Source organism: Dipodomys merriami, unplaced genomic scaffold (genome assembly GCF_024711535.1).
Source record: "Dipodomys merriami isolate MVZ:Mamm:240054 unplaced genomic scaffold, mDipMer1.0.p SCAF_1, whole genome shotgun sequence".
NCBI lineage: Eukaryota > Metazoa > Chordata > Mammalia > Rodentia > Heteromyidae > Dipodomys > Dipodomys merriami.
In genome coordinates this window covers 13277779-13295367 of record NW_027202270.1, presented here as the reverse complement: position 1 = coordinate 13295367, position 17589 = coordinate 13277779, and the positions used below count along the sequence as shown (strand labels likewise).

The 17589-nt window shown below is 40.2% G+C and overlaps 1 protein-coding gene across 2 annotated transcripts in view; it reads left to right on the top strand.

Moving 5' to 3' along the window:
- The window catches only part of Acsl3 (acyl-CoA synthetase long chain family member 3), a 46598-nt gene that overhangs the window by 16954 nt on the left and 12055 nt on the right, over positions 1–17589 (top strand). For both annotated transcript variants that reach the window (XM_070016056.1, XM_070016066.1), the window contains exons 3-7: positions 4106–4519; positions 12427–12604; positions 13528–13637; positions 14597–14735; positions 16445–16595. In XM_070016056.1, coding sequence (XP_069872157.1) covers positions 4142–4519; positions 12427–12604; positions 13528–13637; positions 14597–14735; positions 16445–16595 — 956 coding nt within the window. In that variant the 5' untranslated portion in view covers positions 4106–4141. The remainder of the gene's footprint in view (positions 1–4105; positions 4520–12426; positions 12605–13527; positions 13638–14596; positions 14736–16444; positions 16596–17589) is intronic.

The window sequence follows — 17589 nt, the reverse complement described above, 5'->3', positions numbered from 1 at the left end:
CTTCTACTTTCCTTTCCTCAGTAAGGACTTCCCTATTAAATAACTGTACAAGGGAATAGAACTCTAGTTTCTTTATTTTACAAAGTTTACCATTGATTACATTGATTGCTATTTCAACATGTGCTGATCATTTTGAATTTGTGTTTGTATTACTGTATTCCAACTGGATACTTTAAAAAGAAATTACAAATTCAAGGTTAGGAAACATCACTGGACTTTTTTGTTAGCCTGTAGAAGGGTTTTGTGTGGTAACTATAGTTCTTAGGGTCATACCTGACTTATCACAATTCTATTTTGTCTTTATTGTGGCTTCTGAAGTGATTTGGAGTATTTGAAATTTTGGAGCAAGAATTTAAGGATAAAGTGACCTGAAGAATTTTAGTATTATATCAGCTAAAGGTAAACTTACATAGGACAGTTACAGGAAACAGAACAAGGTGATAAAGTTAATAGGCAGTGGTTGAAGTTTATCAATATCATTGGTGAGATTTTATGGCCTGGTCAAGATTTCATAGCAGCTGGTGGCAAAGCTGAGACTGGTGTATGGTGTGCATATGTATTTAAAATCCCCTTCTCTAGTAAGCAGAATCCAGGGCCTTGCACATACTAGGCAAGTGCTCTGCTACTGAGTGCTACACTTGTAGCATCCTGTTACTTACGTATTAAGGCTGCAGAGAAGCCAAAGGAGAGTCAAATCCTTTTTGAGCCTCAAAGGAGGTAACTGCTGTTGACATCAATGTGGAACCTGCATTTTTCAGACAGAACAATATTCCTGAATCTTAACAATGACTTGTAAGGTTTTGAGACTTAAGGAGGGATACATTTTTGCCTCCTAATCTGGCCAATCCAGTAGAATTAAAAAATTCTGCCATCTTGATGTGCCTGTTTCCATTTGCAGACATATTTCAATCCTACTTATCTAATGCTAAAACTGACTGTATCTACTCTGCTCCTGTTACAAAGGCCCAGTCCACTTTCTTTCAGTGTGTACTGGATCTGTTTAACCTACAATGTATAAATCTGTATTGTCCTGAATGAAACTGTCTTTATTTTTAATATTTCTGATTTCTTTGTTTTTGCCTCTTGAAAGGGAAAAAGTGCACCTCTGGCCCAGCACTTTGGACACTGTATGTGTTTCTGGACACCAGCTGGTTACAGTTTAGTTTAGCTCTGACAGCAGCTATGAAGTTAGTGCAGATCCCACAGGGGCAGGGCTTAGACCTTGCTGATGCCAAGTACTACCATACTGCTGTGTGGCATGGCTGCCTATGGGAAATTTTCTATAACTCTCCAGGTTTGACATTGTTTTATGGTGAATCCAGGGTAACACTTGAGTGGCTGTTGCTAGCTCATTGTAAAGGATATTACTAAGAATTCAGATACAAGAGGTACACATAATGAGATCTAGAAGGGTCTTGAGCAGACTCACAGGGAGCTGATGTCCCTGTGGATTTGTGGTGCAATCAGGCTTTGGCACCTTGCCTTAGGGTTTATCAATGGCCATTGATGATTATTAGCTCAATCTACATCTGCCCTCCCTGCCACATTAATCAGATGATAGGACTGAAAATTCCAGTTTTCTAATCATATACCATTTCCTTTGACAAGCAGCCCCTATTTACCCCAAATCACTTCATTAATAAAATGTATGGTTTGATAAAAAAAATACGCACAGCAAGCCCTTGCCCCTCACCCAGAAATTCTGGGGATTTTAGAAGTGTTTCAACTGAACAAATTTGAAGATGTTCCTTATCTTGGTAAGAGAACTGGACTTCTAGTATGTTATAGCATGGCCTCTTCGTTTTCCTGACTATTTATGACAGCTGCTTTGACGTCTATTAAGTCTTAACAACTGAGCCATGTCAGGGACAGGTTCTGTTGCCTACTTTTTTTTTTCTTTGTGTTTCTGTCATGCTGCTATTTCTTCGCATGCCTCATAATTTTGAGTTATGATCTGTACATGCTAGACCATGTAGCAATGTCTTCCTTTGCTACCTGCTTGCTTTTTTGTTGAGTGACTTGGCTGGGGTCTTTCATTGAGCTTTATTTCCTTGGCACAGTGTTCTCTGCTATTGTTCTTCAGGGGGCACATCCCTGGGCACCCACACTGGTGCTCTGAACTGCCCTCCTTAAGGAGAGACTGGTATTCAGCAGAGCGGGTTTTATTGAGTTACTTTTCACTTACTCACTTTGTAGGTGATTGCTTTATTGTTTTGGACATAGCTCCGGACCATGAATTGCTCCACAGTGTGATTTAACTAAAATATTTGCTTTTCAGTGGAGGTTGTGCCAGAGGCCAGCTTTATAGGTTGGTTCTGAATCTACAAGGGTTCTTAGTCACCTCTTTCCTTATTGCTGTTAAACTCTGCTTCTTTAATTTGGTAATATGGCTCTAGCCTCATCTTAATTGCTCACCAATACACTCTTTGTAGTTTCTGAAAGTGTTTTGAGAGGCATGAAGTTCTCCATTCTGCGTTCCAAATAAGCTCAATCTCAGGAATTGCTAAGGAGTTCCCTATTCTTATTTTATTGGCCTGCTTCTCTAGCTGTGGAAGACCCTCTGTTTTCCTTGCAGTTAGGTCTCTGCTTTACAAGGGCTGTGCTAAGCCATGGTATGGCTGCTGGCCTTCACGGGGGCTTTTCTACCTGCATAGAGCCTCTACCTGAAAAGTGAGCTGAGGAAGCCAGGCACTGGTGGCTCATGTCTGTAACCCTAGATGCTCAGTAGTCAAGAGATCTGAGGCTTTAAAGTTTGAAGTCAGCCTCAGCAAACAAATTCCGCCAGAATCTTATCAGCAAAACATTGGAACCATTGGAACCAGACGCGTGACACAAGTAGTAAATTGCCAACTGTGAACAAAAAAGTCATGCCACAGTGTGAGGCCCACAGTTCAAGCCCCAGTACTGATACCACAAAACTATAAAAAACGTGACTGAAATAAAGGGAGTCTGTGTCCATGAGTTTGACCAGCTGCCATGGGGGTAGAGTTCTTGCCTTATAAATGGAAACTGGAAAGAAGGGATTTCTGCAATCTCTTGGAACATGGAGCTGAAGGGTAGGAGATGAAAAATGCCAACTGCCTGCTCCATCTGGGGACAGAAGTGTAGTTGTGGATTTGGGGCTGGGCAGGACGCAGCCTGCTTTAGTCTGTTTCTTCAACAATGCTGTTACTACTCTGATGCCACTCAGTGGTTACCTCCTCTGCCTGGAACATTCATCTTCCAAGTAGGCAGGGAGCACATGTTTTCTCTTAAGTCTCTTTTGTTATATATTAACTTTTTAGAGGTTCTCCCTAACTACCCATATAATATATTGAACTTTGCCTCTTTCACCCCATAACCTTCCTCACCTCACCACCAGGCTTAGAGGGAAGGTGTGCCTTCCACAAGAGCAGAGATTTAAGCTGCTTTATTCCAGCACTTAGAGCTGTATCCAACATGGTAAAGCTTCAGTAAATCTGATGAATGCCAAATACATGCTACAGTAAACTGTAGTTTACTGCCTCTTGCCTCCCAGTTGTACTTCTCTAAATAGACAAATTGAAAAGTAAGTTCTATGTTTGTCAACTACAGTTACTTGATACTGTCCAGAGGGAAAATGGCACTCATTAGGAAAGAACGCAGCTTTCTAGTGCTCTACCATTTAAGCCACAGTGCCACTTCCAGCTTTTTCTGTTTACATGGTACTGAGGAATCGAACCTAGGGCTTCATGCATGCTAGGCAAGCATTCTATCACTAAGCCACATTCACAGACCCCAAAGAATGCAGCTTTAACTGAGGAGTGGCTGCGGTCTCTTACTTATTTTCTTCTCTCTCTGGCTTGCTTCTTCCAAAAGTGCTCTGTGGATATTTAAGGTAACATGGAAAGGCCACCTGTTGATAGTATGTGGTGGCATCTTCTTTGTGGAATTCTGTTGTAAATGGTGACATGGTACAACTGTGACTCCTAAAAATAATAGGACATTGCAGGGGTCTAGTGTACTAACTCATCTGATTGAAAGAGAAACAAAAAAAACAACCAAAAAATCCACAAAAATTAATGTGTCTAAAATGAAGAAATTTTCTTAAAGTGATTTTTAATTAATGTCTATCTCTTTTTTCTAGATTCTTGCTGCAGTCTGTTCTATTCTTTGAACACTGATGAATAACCACGCATATTCAACACCATCTACCATGAAGTTAAAACAGACCATCAACCCCATTCTTTTATTTTTCATACACTTAATAATATCATTTTACACACTTCTAACATACATTCCGTTTTATTTCTTATTTGACTCAAGACAAGAGAAATCAGACCAAATTAAAGCAAAGCCTGTGAATACGAAGCCTGACTCAGCATACAGATCTGTTCATAGTGTGAATCATTTGGCTTCAATATTGTACCCCGGATGTGATACACTAGATAAAATTTTTATGTATGCAAAAAACAAATTTAAAGACAAAAGACTTTTGGGAACACGTGAACTTTTAAATGAAGAAGATGAAGTACAACCAAATGGAAAAATCTTTAAAAAGGTAAGATCTCTTTTTGGTCAGTCATGGGCTCGAGCTCTGGGCTGGTAAGATGATCTTTTATTACCTTTTAGTCTTCTCTGCCCACGGTGTATGTATATTTAGAAATGGCGGCAGCTGCTCCCGCTCAGTCCCCTGCTATTGTAGGGGAAGGGGCTATACTGTGCCTCTTTTGATGTCTATACATCAGCACTGATATGCCCTGAATTTTCTGGAAAACAGTCCAGGTCTTAGTCTGTGACCTGCTGTGTCTGATGATTTTCATGGGGCTTACAGTGAGTGCTTGATATGTGCCATTTATGTAGTTTTAAGCTTTCTTTTTAACTACTATAGAGGACCTTGCCATTGTTGATTTGAAATTGAGACATGCATGACCAGAGCCAGGCATGCTTTTCACACACCTGTAATTCCAGCACTCTAAAAAGAGTCTGAAGTAGGAGGATCACAGATTGGGACCAGTCTCTGGGTTACATGGTCCTTAAAAAAAAAAAAAGCTAGGTAATAAGTTTAAAACTTTTGAAGGCAAAGCCATTCTTCTTTTAACCAGTTCTAGAAACATCTTGACTCCTTGAGTCTTGCTTTTCTGCTAGTCATGAGCAATGCACAGCTCACGGGAATAGAACACAAATAATCACAACTTTAATGAAATGAACTTCATTTTCTGGCAATGAGAAAGCCATGGGGCATATTACCTAATCTCTAGTAGCCCATTAATTTTACCATTTACCTTATAAATTTCACATCATTTTCCTCTGGATGTAAAAGGAGATGGCAAAAAAGTAGATGTCAGTAATTCCTTTCAGCCAAAAACATGTAATTCATCAACCTAGTTTACTTTTACTTTACATTTTGTCTTTTGGAACAGTCTGTAAACATGCCTTCCTTATAGCTTCAGAAGTGCTCTGATTTGGATTAAGTTACATAGTTACTCTGCTTTAAAAAATTAAAGTTATCTTTAAGTAGTTGTACAAAGGAGTTGCCATTCAACAAAGCAGCTTATAAATAAAATTTACCTTTATCACTGTCCCCTCCTTCATCATTGTCACCCTCCTTGGACCTACTCTTTCCTTTTTCTTAATTTTGTTGTATGTACAATGAGTTCTTGTTTATATGGTTATTTTACTTTTAACTGTATTTTTTCTTTTTGTCTTTATTTTTTGGTACTGGGGATGGAACCAAGGATGTTGCACTTGCTAGGCAAGCACTTTGCCACTGAGCTATATCCCAGCCATTACTTTGTTTTTAAAAGACATATTTTTCTATTTCTTTCAATAACTTTTTTTTTTTCTTCATTAACTTTAGAGTAACTTGGAGTTAGCAGCATGTTTTTCTCCCAAGACTGGCACTCTACGACTTGAGCCATACCTCCGATTTTGGCTTTTTTCTGGTTAATTGGAAATCAGAGGTTTACAGACTTTTCCTGCCTGGACTAGCTTCGAACCACAGTCCTCAGATCTCAGCCTCTTTTGAGTAGCTAGGATTACAGACATGAGCCACCAGCACCTGGGTCAAAACCAGTCTTTAAAAATGAAGGCTATAAACTGGATGCTGATTACTCATGCCTGTAATCCTAGCTACTCAGGGAGGCTGATATCTGAGGATTGCAGTTTGAAGCCAACCAGGGCTTTTCTGCCCCGGCTAACCACTCAGAAACCTGGAGCTGTGGCTCTATTGATAGAGCACAAAGAGGCACAGGGACAGTGCCCACGCACTGAGTTCAAGTTCCACAGCTGACTAAAAAAGATGAGGATGAGACTTCCTCAGACTTCCAATTCATAATGAGTTGAAATTGTGCTTAATTACCTATCTTTGCCACACACTTAGTAAATTGCAGAGTTCCTCTTAATAGTAATGAACAAAACACAGGTTGGTTTTCTTGTATGTCTTAATGTATGCTGAGAGGAAGAGAAGCAGTATGTTGATGAAGCTGCTGAGAAAAAAAATGCAGCTGATTGATAAATCAAAGAAGGCTTGCAAAATAATGTTATGATTAAACTGAGACCTGAACTGAAGGATCAACTTTTTAGAGCTGGCACTAGGATGGAGTACAGTACAGTAGATGTTTGAGACAGAAATAATCTCTTGGGGGTGACACTGTTCAAAAGGAAATGTACTCATTACCTGACTTATGCAACCACAACCCCTCTGTACATCACCTTTACAATAAAATTTTAAAAATTAAAGAAATAGAAAAGCGTTTGTTGAATGAGGTTCTTAGGCCACACAAGTTAATAAGGCAGACCCAGAGATAGGACTTTCTTCCCTTGCCTTGCTCCAGCACAGCCTGCCTGAAGGCCAGAAGGATGAGGTTACCCTTTCAGGAAGTGAGCAGGGTGAGAGAGTGGAGCTTTGGTCTCGGGGCTTGCTGGAACAGGGTAAGGGTTTTGGACTCTGTTGTTGGAAGAGCAAGCCCTCCATACAGAATGCTAAGCAGGGTAGTGACCTCTTTTATGTGAGTTGTAGGGGGAGAGGAGTGTAAGCAGTTTGCTCAGTTGGTGTGAAATGAGAACAGAGATGAATTATTGAATGCCAGGAATGGATGGAGGTGGAAAGAAATGGCTAGATTTAGGGTCTATTTTGTGAATAGAGTGGACAGTCCCTACTGATGGGCTTGGGAATGTGTTGGGGAATAATTCCTAAACTTTATGGAACACTTGGAGTGGGGGGGGGGTGAGAGGTGGCATACTATTCTCTGCAACTCCAGGAAGGATACAGAGAAAGAGAAAAGGAGAAAGAATGAGCTTTGGCGCTTGCTACATTTGATGTGTCCATTGGACCATCTCCATTGAACATTCAATTAAATCATTGGATATCTAATTTGGGACTGTCAAAATTGAAGATGGAAATTTGGGAAACTCTTTGAACCAAAATCCTTGAGAGTCTGGTGTTTGTCAGGAACATTCAACCATGTGGTCTAGAGTACAGTGATCTCTCACCTACTGTGGGAATTACATTACAGAGGGGACCTCCCCCCCCATAAATGAAAATCTGAGAAGTAGCAGTGTTAAATTTTATCATTTATAGGTTTTAAGACTTTATGAGCCCCACTGTTCTGTAAGCCTTATAAGCTTTTCCCACTCTTTTACTAACCTTTCCCACACTCTTATAAACACTTCCTATGCTCTTTTTACACTCTCGAGTTTTAACAACTTAGAAAAGTTCTTTTTTTTTTTTTTTTTTTTTTTTTTGGGTCCGGTCGTGGGGCCTGAACTCTGGGCCTGGGCACTGTCCCTCAGCTCTTCAGCTCAAGGCGAGCGCTCTACCACTTGAGCCACAGCGCCACTTCTGGCTTTTTTCTTTTTGCTTATGTGGTGCTGAGGAATCGAACCCAGGGCCTCAGGCATGCAAGGCAAGCACTCTATCTCTGAGCCACCTTCCCAGCCCCACAACTTAGAAAATTCTATCTGGCTACTCACCACTGAAGTACACACAACTAGAATGATGAAGATCGTGAATCATGTAGCTGTGCAGCAGTGATGGCAATGAAGGTACTGCACAGCCAAGCAGACACCACTTCCTCATCAGATGCATCATCAGGTGGTGCAGTATTTTCCCCCGGGCCATAACTTCTGTTTCTTATAGGTGTAACTGATCTCTTCATGGGAGTGATTAACCTAGTTTACGGGAGTTGTTGGTGCTGCTTTTTCTTCTGAGGTTTTATAAACTGACACGCCACTCAATTGTATTTATGAAGTGCAACAAATGAAGCACCTGGGAGACCCAGTGTTAGGCCAAAGGCCAACTTCCTCCTCCTCTTCAACCTGTAGTTTGTTTTGTTCCTCATCCTTTTCCTCATTTGCTGACTTTGTCATCTCGATCAGGTGTTTATCCATCAATGGTTGTGAATGGACATCAGTTAGATCATTCATGTTGTCAGGAGTCATATCATTGAAACCCATCTCCTCCCAGTAGTTTTGCCAGCTTCACAGCCTTACTACTGTAGAGTGATGGACTCAGGAGAGAATTCCTTGTACTTGTGACCATTTCTAACTACAATTTTTTCCAACCTCCATTTATTGTTTCACTCTTCATCTCCTTTATAGCCTTCTGAATATTTAGGAGACAGATACAGTATTGTAATCACTCCCAGTATGTTTTAGTGAGAAGTGTTCATCCAAATCCATAGCTTCAACCAGGTTTTGTGCCCTCTTCCCCCTTCCCCCCACCCAGTCCTGGGGCTTGAACTCTGGACCTGGGCACTGTCCTTGAATTTGTTCAAGGCTAGCACTCTACCACATTGAGCCACAGCACCACTTACAGCCTTTTCTGGTTATGTGGTACTGGGGATTGAACCCAGGGCTTCATGCATGCTAGACAAGCACTCTACTACTAAGCCACATTCCCAGCCCTTCAACCAGGTTTTGCAGGATGTTTTGCACGTAGACTGCCTTAAAAGTGTGAATAGTGCCTTGAATCATGGGCGGAATAAGCAACGTGGTGTTTAGTGGCAAGAGCTTTATCTGGAGCCCTTATAGGACAGATTGACAGCATGGCCTCCAGCACTGTCTATGATCAGAAGCACTTTGAACCTATGGGATAAAGCACTGGTGGAACCAATCACCCCTGAGGAGTTTCATGGTTCAGGCCTTGGGGTTGTGCATCCAATACTTAGGCAATACATTCTTATTTTTGTTTTTTAGGGCCTTTGGGTTTTTTGACTTATAAAATAAACCCTGGCTTTATCATAAAGCTCACAGCATTCCCACACATACTCAGTTATTTGATCTTTTGGAGCCTTAAAACCAGGGGCTTTGGCTTCATCTTTCATAATAAAAATATGAGACAGCATCTGCCCCCTTCTTGATGGATTTGAATTTATCCTTCATGTACTCCTGGGCTCCAGCTTTATCCACAGAGGCAATGCTTTTACATCCAAAGTGTCTTTGAAATTTGTCAAACCAGCTCTTGCTGGCACTGAGTGGGGTTGGTCTGATGGGAGAAGTGCCTGATAGTCCTGCTTCTGTGTCATGGTCCTTGTTTTCATCCTTAGCACCATCTGTGAACTTCCTTGCTATCCACAAAGTTTCTTGGCCTTTGTCCAGATGGTGTTGGTATCCAGTGAGAAAATTTTCTTCTACGGTCATTTATCCGCAGGGCCAGTGCAGATTCCATCCTCACAATGGCCTTTTTGCAGGAAATGACCATCCTCTTTTGCAGTCTTGTTAAAAAAAAAAAGTCATCATTGCCATAGATCTAATATTCTGCTCCTCTTTATGTAGCAAACAGTAGATTCGTTGATTCTGTAGTGGTGGCCTACAGCCATGTAGCTTTTTGTTGAAAAGTTCCACCTTTTCTTTGATGGTGAGCATCTTCCTCTAGTGCTTGGGTTCACTTCCAGAAGCCTTAGAAGGTGCAGAACATTTGGGTGGCATCGTAGGGCTTGAAGTAAATTCAAACTTACGAAAACTTGACAAAAACACAGCACTGCAGAGCATTTCATTGGGGTTACAGAGCAAGGTGAGAGTTTGGGACTAGCACAGTTACTGTTTTCTTAATTCAGGTCTTTTATCCATCTAACTAAGAATTGATTGCTTGGCTTGTCTGTTCTGTGGTTTGAACTCAGGCGTCAGTGCTCTTCGGCTTGGGCTAGGTCTCTTACCTCTGGCCCTTTTTGCTCAGCTTCATGTTGTAAATAGGATGACAGGTATGTACCACAGTACACAGCTATTGTTTGAAATGGGGTATCACAAATATGCCTAGGTTCCTGTAGATAGCCATCCACCTGGTATCTACCTTCTAAGTGGCTTGATATTCACTCATTGAGCCAAATTAGAATTTTTTCCCCTAACACTAGATACTGGTGGCTCATGCCTATAATCTTAGCTACTCAACAGGCTGAGATCTGAGTACTGCAATTTGAAGCTAGCTGGGCCAGCAAAAAGCTGGAAGTGGAGATGTGGCTCAAGTGGTATTGTCAGCCTTGAGCAAAGAAGCTAGGGACAGCACTAGATTCAAGCTCCGATGTCAAGCACCAAAAATAAATAAATTCTTAAATCTCATTCAGTGAGACACTAGAGGGCAGCATGATTTTTCATTTTTTTCTTTCCCTAGCATCTTCTAGAAATCTCATGGATATTGTTTACATTTTAAAAAATGAATAGTCAGAAATTTTATGCAATTATATTACTTTATTTGCCCATTTGCATGGTCTGGAAATTACCATTGAGCCCAGACTAGCCTTAGACTCAGGATTCTCATACCTCACCCTCCCTGGTGATGGGATTATAAGTGTGTATCAGAATATCTAAAATTACATTCCAAGCATTTGAGATGTATTCTAACAACATAACTGCACACACACACTGTGCATACAGTCTGTTCTTTATTCTCTCTTTTTCTTTTCTTTTTTTCTTTTGGTACCAGTCCTGGGGCTTGAACTCAGGGACTGAGCTTTTGTATTCAAGATTAGTGTTTTACCACTTGAGCCACAGCTGTTTGGTGGTTAATTGGAGGTACTAATCACATCTCACTGACTTTCTGGGCTGTGCTAGCTTTTTTTTTTTTTTTTTTAAATTTTATTTTATTTGTGAACATACTGTACAGAGGGGTTACAATTACATGGGCAGGATAATGCGTACATTTCTTACCAAGCATTGCACCCTCCTCCTTTGGTTTACCCTTCACATCCCTTCCCAGCCTCCCCACTCCCCCCCAATCCCAATCCTTCTCCTTCCCTCCCTCCCCCCACCGACGTGTGCTAGCTTTTAATGGCAATCCTCATATCTCAGCCTCCTGATTAGTTAGGATTACAGGTGTGAGCCACAGGTGCTTGGCCTGTCTTGTTCTTATATGTACAGTTGTGGTACCACTTAAGTTGAAGAAAATTTCTAAAGACAAAAATAGATTAAGCCACTTTAAAAGGAGAGAGTTACTAAGGCAAGCTTGAATTTCTGATAAACACAAAAAATAATCAGGCTGGGGATACCAGTGGGTATTAAAGTTAAACAAAAGGACATTGAATTATATAACATAGTCCTCACATGTTTGCATAGAGACATATTTATTTTCCTTACTCAGATACAGATACAGCAGTTCAAATTGGAATTTCTGTGAGCTTGAGTAGCAGGGCCAGTTTCTGCTTAATGGATCATATTGTGCTGTTTGGTATTGAAATCCAGAAATTAAGTAAAGGGAAGTGAAATTTTGACATCATAATTGCTTAGTTACTAGGTTGTTTTAAATGAACACCTGTGTCTTTGAGTAAATAATTTATACATGAATTATTAGTATATGCCTGTTAGGAAATTGAATTTTTTGTTGATCGTGGGAGTTGAACTCAGGGCTTGGGTGACCTGTTCCTGAGCTCTTTGCCTAAGGCTTGTGTTTTACCACTTTGAGCCACAGTTCCTCTTCCAGTTTTACTGCCCAGGCTGGCTTTGAACCCCGATTCTCAGATCTCCTGACTAGCTAGGATTACAGAGTAGCTAGGGTTACAAGTGTGTACCATGGGAACTCAGCAGAAATTGAACTTTAAAATCCCATTACACTTGGATTTGTTGTTTCATCTTTTCCTCCCGCTCTTATTTCCCCTCCCCGTTTCTTTGCTCTTCCTCCCATTATCTCTTCAACATTATCTCTTGATATGTAGCCCTGAATGGCCACAAACTCCCAGTGCTGTCCCAGTATGCTGAGTGCTGTAGACTTTAGACATACTAAAGCCATACTAAGCCAAAATCTGAACATTGTTGAAAATCAAAACCAAAGCCAAAACCTTCTGTTGCAAAGATTTAGCATAGGATTCTAGTTGTCATAATAGAAGATACCACAAAGCCAAATCTCATTTTCTAGCATTAATTGGGAAAAACAGCTTTCTATTTGTTAAAAATTTTAGAACATATTCTGATTTATTTCTATAAGTTAATACTTTGTATTAAAAGGTATTTAGTTTTTCTTGTTTTGTTTTTTATCAGGTTATTCTTGGACAGTATAATTGGCTCTCTTATGAAGACGTCTTCGTTCGAGCCTTTAATTTTGGCAATGGCTTACAGATGTTGGGACAGAAACCGAAGACCAACATTGCCATTTTCTGTGAGACCAGGGCAGAGTGGATGATTGCTGCACAGGCCTGTTTCATGTATAACTTCCAGCGTATGTGGGTTTTCCTGTTTTTTGAAAGAGTGAATTTAATGTCATTTTGGGAGTGAAATAACATTTCACTCATAAGATGTTAGCATAATGATGTTAATTTTCACCTTGAATCCAGTTAGTGAAGGACTACTTGTTAGCATAATGATGTTAATTTTCACCTTGAATCCAGTTAGTGAAGGACTACTTGTTAGGCACTGGAATTATTTTACTCTGTTTTGGAAGAAGAATCAGTTGTGGAGTGTATGAACCAGTCAAATGTGGTGCAGTGTCTTGAACCTTTGTAACTAGAGAACTAGATGTACAATTACCATCTCTCCTGTTCCCTTGTGAAGTTATTGATGGTTGTGCTAATACATTTTTGTTAGTAATAACATTGGACCTCTAAAATTGGAACCTGATGATGCTCTTGTTACAGGAGAGGCCCAACTCTGTGTTGGGGCATTTGAGTGGTAATTGGAATGCCTCAGGCTTTGAAGCTTAATTCAGTGGTCTTGGTGCCAAAATATCACTGTAATCTTGGAGATGTCTTATCTTTCAAGCAAATCAAGAAGCTTTCCACAGATGTCTTGGAAACTCTTCCATTTAAAACAGGCTTTGCCTTTTTGTTTACAGAGGTTGGAGTTTGCCTTACATTTCAAAGAATTACTCTTTTTACAATCATTCTATGTTAGAAAAATAAGTACAAATCCACGTTACTGCTTATGTTATCTTACCATTTCTAAGGATGTTTTTGTTTAGATCTTTTTTAAACTATAATAATCAGTGTTAACATTTCTTTATATTCAGTGTATCATTTTAATTCTATGTACTACTAATACCAAGTAGCCAATGATAAAAGTCAGTACATGAGAGGTTACTTGGTGTTTTTATTTTATAGTTTGTGAAGCATTAGCATAAGTGATGTGTGCTTCTTTTCCTCGTAGTTGTCACATTATACGCCACCCTGGGAGGTCCAGCCATTGTTCATGGACTAAATGAAACAGAAGTGACCAATATCATTACAAGTAAAGAACTTTTACAAACAAAGTTGAAGGTGAGATCTGCAGTTGTTTGTAACTGCCTGAAACTTTAGGACTTCTTACTGTAACGAGTCATTAATGATCCTCAGTTCTGTTATGATACTAAGTCGTCAATATTTTACAAGCTTTTAGGTATATGATACTTGATTCTTTGGAAAACAAAAAGTTACTTTCATATGTTTTTGCATTCAAATAACCCAGAAGTACAGATAGTTAATGCATGTGTCTAAATTGAACTGGGTACAACTTTATTTTTTTTGTTGGTCACGGGGCCTGAACTCTGGGCCTAGGTGCTGTCCCTCAGCTCTTCAGCTCAAAGTTAATACTCTACCACTTGACCCACAGTATTACTTCTAGTTTTCTGATGGCTAATTGGAGATAAGAGTCTCATGGAACTGGCTTTGAGCCACAATCCTCAGATTTCAGCCTCCTGAGTAGCTAGGATAATAGGTGTCAGTCACTGGTGCCTGGCAGGGAAAACCATTTCTTTAGTTTCCTGATGTTTTCCTCTAGCCCAATAATATCTTTTTCTTCATTTTGTTGACAACAAGTGAGTTTTCTTCCTCTATACATCCTTAACCTCTTGAAAACACGAGGGACTTTGGGCTATATAGTTCAGTTTGCCTATGCTTAGAAATTTTTTTTATTGTGAAAATACCATACAGAGGGGTTACAATTACATGGGCAAGATAACTATGCTTAGAATTTGTAGGACAGTAATTAACTTGTGATTATGATTTTATTGGAAAAACGTGGTGTACCCAGCAAATAAAATTCTATATAATAGTAAGTTAAATATAGTAAGTTAAATAAAATAGTTAAGTGGTGTAAAGTAATAAAGTTAAACTCAGTCTTCTTGTTTTGTTGAGGTAAGAGATTAATAAGGCAGTGAATGTGGTAAACTCCCATTCTTGGCTCCTGAACGGTTTGCTAACCCATGGAATAAGAAACAACAAATACTTTGTTCTTCCAGGATATAGTTTCATTGGTCCCTCGCCTACGGCACATTATCACCGTTGATGGGAAGCCACCAACTTGGTCCGAGTTCCCCAAAGGTGTCATTGTACATACTATGGCTGCAGTGCAGGCCCTGGGCGCAAAGGCCAGCATGGGTATGTCACGCCCTCTTCATTCTTGTGGGTATTCTCCTATCACCATGATCGCCAGAACTATGCCAAGGATGGGCTCTGAAGTTAGATCAAAGGATTGGCACATTGATTTTCTAGATATTCAGGTGGAAGCAAGATCTAGGAGTACTAGAGTTTAAAGAAAGGCTTCAGGAAAAATACATAATGTTCTAATGGTAGTGTGAATTTGAAATTAAGAGAGTTTTACACTGTTCACTTCTCTCTTACCCTTTTCGATAGTTTTAGGGAGTTAAAAGTTTTATAAGTAATGCCATTAGATTTACCCCAGTGAACTATCCTTATTAACTGATAGGGCAACTAACTTTCCCTCCTGTTTCTATTTGCCCTTCCAAAAAGAAGGACTACTTTTTGTTTTTGTTGTTGGTCATGGGGCTGAAACTCAGAACTGAGGCGCTGTCTGAGTTCTTTTGCTTAAGGCTAGCACTCTACCATTTTTGAGCTACAGCTCCACTTGTGGTTTACTGGTGGTTAATTGGAGATAAGAGGATCTCACAGACTTTACTGCTGGGCTGGCTTTGAACTGATAGCCTTCCATCTCAGCCTCTTAGTAGCTAGGGTTACAGGTGTGAGCCACCAACACCCAGCTAGGAACAATCTTTTAACTTCCAACTACTCTATCTAGGCATGGTACTGTAGAAGTTATGTGACTGTCAAGTGTTAGGAAGTACTGCTAGAGTATTTTTGAGTTTTTTAGGATATTGCAAAAGCTCAGGGCCCAGTTGTACCACTGTTAGTGATATACTGCAATGGTGTTCATTTTGAGCATGTTGAATTTCAGATGCTGGTGGGAAATGCAAATGTTGATATCTAGTGAGCATTGGCATGTACACATTCACTCCTGAGTTAAATTTGGTTTAAGAGGTTTAGATGCTAGAGGAAGCTAGGTGTTCAAGATCGCTGTGGGAGGAAGTAAGTTGCCCACAGAGAGTGATGGGGCCTGTGGCTGTTGAGGACTAGGCTTAGAGAAAGGAAGAAGCCATGTATGGTTCTTTTTTAAGACATCTTACCTGGATAGATAGGAAAGGAAGGGCTTATTCTCCTAGGAACACATTTAAAGATTTTTTTTTTCTTAGACGTTCACATGTATGGTAGTTCTAAACTTAAATCCTCCAGATGATTTATGTGTGTTATTCATTTCTTTTGGTCTGCTGCTGATCTTATCTTAAACTCATAGTCTTGTGACTGTCAGCGGGAGACACTGTTTTGTAATCCTGAACCCTCGAGTGTAATGTGGAAGTTGTCTGTCAGCACATTCCTGGGTACCCTCATCTAAGGCCTTTTAATTTCTTTTTTTTTTTTTTTGGTTCTGGTCGTGGGCCTGAACTCTGGGCCGGGGCGCTGTCCCTCAGCTCTTCAGCTCAAGGCTAGTGCTCTACCACTTGAGCCACAGCGCCACTTCCGGCTTTTTTTTTCTTGCTATGTGGTGCTGAGGAATCGAACCCAGGGCCTCACGCATGCAAGGCAAGTGCTCTACCACTGAGCCACCTTCCCAGCCCCAGGCCTTTTAATTTCTTAGTGGAATTAGTAGAATAGCCTTTTTTTTCATGGAAAATAGAATTTATGTTCCTATCTCTTAACTACCACGTGAATATTTTGTTTAGCTTGATTAAAAAATGATTGGTAGCATTATTAAATTCCTCAGAAGTAGACATTTATTCTTTTCTTCAATACAGAAACCAAGCCTCATAGCAAACCATTGCCATCAGACATTGCAGTCATCATGTACACGAGTGGTTCCACAGGAATCCCAAAGGGCGTCATGATCTCCCACAGCAACATCATTGCTGGTATAACTGGGATGGCAAGGAGGATTCCCAAACTGGGGTATGTTGTCGTGGTGAAGGGATGCGGGACCTTGGTGTTAATCTCTGCGCATCTAGTTTAACCGTAGTGTCAATTTAGTAGTTTTTTTTTTTTTTTTGGTCCAGTCGTGGGGCCTGAACTCTGGGCCTGGGCCCTGTCCTTCAGCTCTTCAGCTCAAGACTAGCACTCTACCACTTGAGCCACAGCGCCACTTCCGGCTTTTTTTTCTTTTTGCTTATGTGGTGCTAAGGAATCGAACCCAGGGCCTCACCTTCCCAGCCCCAGTAGTATATACTTAACTTACTCAGAGTCTGTGTATAGTAGACATTTTCTAAGAACAGTAAGGTTAAATACAAAATAATTATATCTGTGAGATTTACAAGAGCATTTATAGGTATTTGTTTCATTGTTTTTAAAAGTGCAAATTTTTATTTGGAAATCCTTTAACCAGTTGGTATTGTTGTCTTATGTATAGAATCATGTTTAAATCAAAATATATAGTTCAGGTGAACAGGTAGCACAATATATTCAGTTTTGGATTTGGATTTTTGAGACAGATTCCAGTGGGAGAAGACCAGAGAGGCTGTTAGAGTAGGAAGATACAGGTGGGATTTGAGGGATTGGAAAGGGAGCATTCCCAGGGTGGAGTCAGTATTGTGATGACTGACTTGGTGCAATAAGAAGAAATTACACTGGCACATACAGTGAATTATTACATTGAACTTAGGAATGGATTGAGAAATTTCTTGTATGCATGTACCTAAGGGGGGAAAAAAAACTCAAGATAGAATTTGTTATGAGCAGGACATCTCTTCTATATTCAGAGACCATCTATTTGATTATTCCTTTTGTCCACTTACCCATCCCCTCTTTGGCCCTAGCACCTTACTTTTGCAGTGTTTATTAGAGAGTGTCTGAAAACAAACCACTTCCCTTCAGTTTTAGGTTGAGCTGTAGCCCTTTATTCCTGACACTCCCAGTCCCCCCATCTGTCTTCCCTGCCTCCCCTGACTCG